The 6,162-nt window shown below is 41.8% G+C and overlaps 1 protein-coding gene across 2 annotated transcripts in view; it reads left to right on the forward strand.

The window, feature by feature from the left end:
* The window catches only part of septin9a (septin 9a), a 68,970-nt gene extending 65,609 nt beyond the window's left edge, over positions 1-3,361 (forward strand). For both annotated transcript variants that reach the window (XM_030783335.1, XM_030783334.1), the window contains exons 11-12: positions 1,726-1,777; positions 2,275-3,361. In XM_030783335.1, the coding sequence (XP_030639195.1) occupies positions 1,726-1,777; positions 2,275-2,407 (185 nt within the window). In that variant the 3' untranslated portion in view covers positions 2,408-3,361. The remainder of the gene's footprint in view (positions 1-1,725; positions 1,778-2,274) is intronic.
* Positions 3,362-6,162: the final 2,801 nt, after the last annotated feature.

Here is a 6,162-nt window from a genome sequence, read left to right on the forward strand (position 1 = left end):
GGACAGTGACTGAGTTCAGACAGCCACATGTGTGGGATGGTCAGGCTTTCATGGCCTGTCCACACTGTCATCTATAATGTTAATTACACACACACACACACACACTCTGTTGTCTGAAAGGCACCTGCTGTATACCCTCAGAAGGAGTTTGTTTAAATCATATCTATATCCCACGACACACTGCAGCAGAGAGATGGTTACTGGCAGTCTTCGGTGTCAGCAGACCAAAGCCATCATGCGCATTCTCCTTTCCTCTCTGTCAGTCTTTATTCATCTCACTCACGCGCATTCTCCATTCCACTCTGTCAGTCTTTTATCGTGTCTCTCATTTGTGACCTGTATCGGTCTGTCCTCAGTGATGCACAGTTAATCTCTTTTAAGAACATTTGGGTCAGCTCTGTTGTATTGTGTTTCGTTTGTTGGCTGCACAAATATTCGTTTTGTATGTCTGCAGCTTTGTCACAGACCAGTCACTGTTAGGTTACCTGCATTTGTGGGTTTGCCGCTTGGCACAGGATTTTGGGTAAAAAGTGCTTTTCTTGTTGATGGTGAAGCCTGAGTCTATAATTTCCTCATAATATCTCTTGGAGGAGCTCAACCTTTCCTTTCCTTGACTTTTTTCCACTTATGGAGCTTGACATCATCTTTAATTCAGACATGCATTCTCCTCCCGTTGCCAGCCACTCGTTTGTCAGCCTGAATTTGTCAAGTCATCAGAATTATCTCTTCAGAAAAGGGTTTTAAAGAAATTTAATTACTGTTTTGAAATCTCAGTGTTCCTCATTGGTCCAAACCTTCAAACCCTGCCTCAGTCAGTCTCAGCTACTACTTACAACAGTCCTCACACACACACCCTATACACACACTTATAGACAGGACATATATCTCAGTCCTCAAACACACACCCTATACACACACTTATAGACAGGACATATATCTCAGTCCACAAACACACACCCTTTACACACACTTATAGACAGGACATATATCTCAGTCCTCAAACACACACCCTATACACACACTTATAGACAGGGCATATATCTCAGTCCACAAACACACACCCTATACACACACTTATAGACAGGACATATATCTCAGTCCACAAACACACACCCTATACACACACTTAAAGACAGGACATATATCTCAGTCCTCAAACACACACCCTATACACACACTTATAGACAGGACATATATCTCAGTCCTCAAACACACACCCTATAAACACACTTATAGACAGGGCATATATCTCAGTCCTCAAACACACACCTTGTACATCCACTTACAGACACGATATATATCTCAGAGTTTGACTGGGTGTTTTTTTTAAGTAAAGCTTGTATCAAGCTTCGTGTTTTTGAAATAAATGATTTCACTGATGCTCTTTCTTTTTTTATGTTAATCTTTAAACATATAAACGTGAATGGTTTTCTGTTGTGTGTGTGATTTGTTGTGTGTAACAGTTTAAATGTAAAGGTATTTCTGTTTTTCGTGTTTTGTTGTGTATAAGTTTAAATGTGAAGGTATTTCTGTTGTGTGTTTTTTGTCGTGGGTAACAGTTTAAATGTGAAGGTATTTCTGTTGTGTGTGTGTGTGTTTAGTCGTATTTAACAGTACATGGGAAGATGCAGACTGTGGATTCAGTGGTGAGGGATTTAATATTCTTCCAGGTCATTTTCTGAATCGTATTATAACTCTATGTTGTTGTCTCTGCTCTGTTTACAGTTGAGAATATTGCTCACTGTGAGTTTGCCTACCTGCGAGATCTTCTTATAAGGTGAGAGGTGTGCCCTCAGATGCCCATTATCTGTAACTGACTTTAACACAGCTAATGTGGAGGACTCTCATCAGGGCTGTGAAAAGGAGTATTAGGCTGTCCAGCATTTTTAACTTAGACCTGTCTTTCTCCTCACTCCTCTCTATCTATTCTGACTGCTGGTATGTGTCAGAGTGTATTAGTCTCTCCGTTTGTGTTTACAGATGTGAGTGAGGTGTGTATGGCCCTGAGTTATGTGTGTGGTGTGTGTGCTCTGAGAAGTCTGTGTAACGTGTGTAGTGTGTTTGCTCTGACCGATGTGTGTGAGTGATATGTGTGTGTGTATGTGTGTATTGATGTGTTTAGTGTGTTTGCTCTTAGTGATATGTGTGTGTGTGTGTGTGTGTGTGTGTGTATTGGTGTGTGTACTGTGTTTGCTCTGAGTGATGTGTGTGTGTGTATGTGTATAAGTGTGTGTAGTATGTTTGCTCTGAGTGATGTGTGATTCTCCTCCACAGAACCCACATGCAGAACATTAAAGACATAACCAGCAGCATGCACTATGAGGCCTACCGCGTTCGGCGCCTCAATGAAAACAACATGCAGACCAATGGCATTGCAGATCATGACCCCGCCTCCCACGAGATGTAACACCCTCTGCCACCTCATCCCTCGCTTCCTCCACACTCCTCTGTCCTGCCCAGTCTCTGCTCGCACCTGTCGCTCCATTCCAGACGTGTCTGTCATGGATGTCCAGCTATGCACTTAGACAGACACACACACACACACACAGACACACACGTGTAAAAATGAAAAGAGATTTATCAATCTCATACAGATTGCATTGCCTTGTTTATTGGAGATTGTCTGCTCGCATGTGGTTTGACCCAGGTTGGATTAATCAGTGGGAGGAGACATACTCCTGACTGCATGTAGAGTTCAACATGATGGTGTTTATGGTACACAGTGTGTTTTAGCATGCAACGTTTAGGCCCTGCTAACCCACACTGTCACTGTCCTCAAACAGCCTCTGCCCCTGTTGGGATGGTTCCACACACACAGGGACTGATCCAGATCACTGTCGTTTTATAGCCTTGGGACAGGAGTTATCTCCACAGTCGCACTTTGACCTTTCCTGAACTTTACAAATAGTAGTCAAAAAGCACACAAGACAGTGGAATAACGCTAAATGCTGCCATTTCTGATTATCTTTTTTTTATCTTTATTTCTCTCTTCGTTTTCTGTCCTGATTCACCCTCCGTGAAAAATATCCTCACCTGATTTGAGACAATATCATTAAGCAAAGGAAAGGAGATGTTGTACTTGTTTTAAGATTACATTTGGTTTCAGTAGACAAAGCTTTGACAGTGCTGAACTGAGTGACGGAGGATCTTTGTTTTTTGCTTGTGCTGTATGTTCATCTGTGATCATTTTTGTACTGTTATTAAAAATAACACAAATAAATATCTTTGGTATTTTAAATGATGTTAAGGTGGTAAATAATTGTTTTTACTTTGTTTATTTGTAAGTGTGAAGTGACATGGCTGCACAGGGCTCTCTGATTTTCAGACGTCAGGAAACCAAACATCACCTGCAGCCGTGACATATAAATTATGCCTCAAATAAATAAAAAAAATACTCCATCAAGTACTGAGCATTTCATCCATTGCCAGTGTAATCTTGTTTACTTTCTTTAGGAGGTCAGGAAGTCAGAGATATTCATCAGTTTAAAGCAGTCTAAAGATGTCTTTACACTTGTCTTCCACTTGTGTGTTGGTCTTCAGAGGGCCCAAACTGTTATCACCTGAGACATTATACTTGGGTGTGGCAGGATGTATCCTTGGCTAAACCCTGATACAGCCCATTTCTGTTCCTCGTTTGTCATGTACGGATTTCACGGTCACTCCTGTTGGCATATCACCTGCCTAGACCAGTGTCAGCGGTTCTAATGATGTTGCTGGGATCAGAAGCTGGGTCCACATAAATTGCCCCGACTTCAGACTACACAGTCGACAAACTCAACACTGCACTCCGCAGGCACGCACGTGCACACACACACACACACACACACACACACACACACACACACACACACACACAAACGCAGTCTGTCTGGGACTCTTCATTCATCTGCACTGCTCGCTGGAGGCCTGTTTTGTGCTGAGTGGAGGTTTGCTGTGAGCGGAGTGAAAAGGCATTTGGTACGACACACTGCTGTGAAAATACAGCAGACGTAACACTCGCAGGTTTGCTCATGTGTAAGGTGCTTGAAGTTAAGTGCTGTTAGCAGAACCCTGTAACTTTTCAGATGCCTGATGCTCCACCATCCTTAACAACATCTCTATCCCAAAACCCCATAGCATCCTGTTCATTGCACACTCAAGGAAGAGCAGAATAAAAAGATTTTTAAACTCTGAATGAGAGGTGTGCTTTTTGACGTCCCAGTGTGGACAGTGACTAATGAAACCTCAGAGCACAGCGTCCGGACTGAGAGAGATCTTAACCAATGCACGGCTCAGACTGCCGCTGTGGGGGTGTAATGTCTGAATATGTTGTGTCATTTCTTCACTGATAATGCAAAGATGAATTTATGATCCCACACCTCCTGGCAGAAATGAGAGTTTGATCCTTGTCAGTGGCCCAGATAAAGAAACTTTGATAGCTTTTCCAAAAGAGCTTATTTGTTCACTTGTAAATTCATGTTTGTAACTGGTAAGGTATCGTTCACATTAATTATATGGAAATAACATTTAATATGAAAAAAAAAACCACTAAATAAGCTTTCATCCGGTGTGGATTTACTGTCAGAAAGGGTGAAAATAATAGACAAATATATGAACATGTATCCCTGCATTAGAATAACAGCACCAATACAAATCACTATAGTAAAAGATGCACAGAGCTGACAGTAAAAGAACTAAAGAAGACAATGGGAAGCGCTTATCTTCCATATGTTATGTTGTTAGGGAAATGAAACACTGAATACTAACTGCCTTCTAAATCATGCAGCTCTTCACAGAAACACATCATGTATGGACACAAATAACATAACTGGTGTTAACTGTATTAGCACCATATAAACAACAAACACTCAATACTATTTGTTAGATAAAACATATCAGAGGCTAAGTGCCATGACTGGTGAAAGTCAGGGAGAGGTTCTGGTGCACTGAGAGGACATCTGTAAGATCTTCTTTATATCAAACCATACAGCCTGTACCCAAGGCTGACCTCTGCACTTTCCCTCTTCTGCTCCACCCAGCAGGTGGCGGTTGTCTCCATCCACAGCTCTGCAGAGTCTTGGGAACAGGGCACAAATGTTTTCCCAACACTACTTCAGCACACCTTTGTGGCACTCTTCCAGTCCCCGGCCCCTGCTTTTATTGGTTTCCCTGAGATCGAGGTGCCACTCATCAGCAGGCAGTCAGCCATGCCTCCTTGGTTTTCCTGCTGTAAGCTTCTGCCCAAACACTTTTGAGTTGATGTTCCAGCAGCCATGCTGTTGCCCCTGCCTTGTTTTGTTTTGTACAGCATTTTCAACTCACATACCCAAGAGGCTGAATAAACATGACATTGAGTACAAAGAGTACTGGGTTTAATTCTCTGTAAAATGGCAGTGATGACAGATGACCAGCTCTTTTTCATCCCAGTTCTCCCCGGTGCACATTTGCTCTGATCATTACATTAACTGATATAAGAGTGTTGCAGAGGTTGAATTTAAATCACACTTCAGAGAGAAAAAAAAAACTTTCATCAAGACCTCCGTTTATCTTGCTCATATTTTTAAAGTAATTCTACACAATGCCAGACTATGTACAACACAAAAGATATAACATATGGTATGTTTGCTATTTTACCCTTATGTTCTATATTTCATGTATGTGTACTAGAAGCGTACAGTATCGTCTGTTTATTTCCATGGCGTGAAAATGTCCCCTGGGAAAGTTAAAGTATGTTGATTCTGTTGAAAATCATCATTTTGTTTTTTTGTCCGCAGGGCTGATACATGACAGATACATGCGATTGTGGCCTTAATTCCCAGAGGGCAAATTTCCTAATCCTCCTTTTGCTCCCTCATTGGCTACTCCTCATATTCAATCACTATGAATTTTACACATTTTGATTCAGATCAGTCCAGTGAGGGTGGTGCGCTGGCATGAACCGTGTAGTGACACTGAGAGACCAGTAAAACACTGGGCTTTAGACTGGCTAATAAAATCAATAAGCATGGAGAGAGACTGCAGAAGAACTGGAGTGGTGCACTGGTTTCTGTTAAAAAAGCTAGGGGCATATTTGATCTGCATGGCCAGCCTATGAAAAAGTACTTTACTTCCATTGCTTATAGTCCTTAGTATTTCTGGCAGGGGCATTGTGTCTCAGGTCGTTGCACTGTTCCTGCTCTATTT

The sequence above is a fragment of the Chanos chanos genome, chromosome 8 (assembly GCF_902362185.1).
Source record: "Chanos chanos chromosome 8, fChaCha1.1, whole genome shotgun sequence".
NCBI lineage: Eukaryota > Metazoa > Chordata > Actinopteri > Gonorynchiformes > Chanidae > Chanos > Chanos chanos.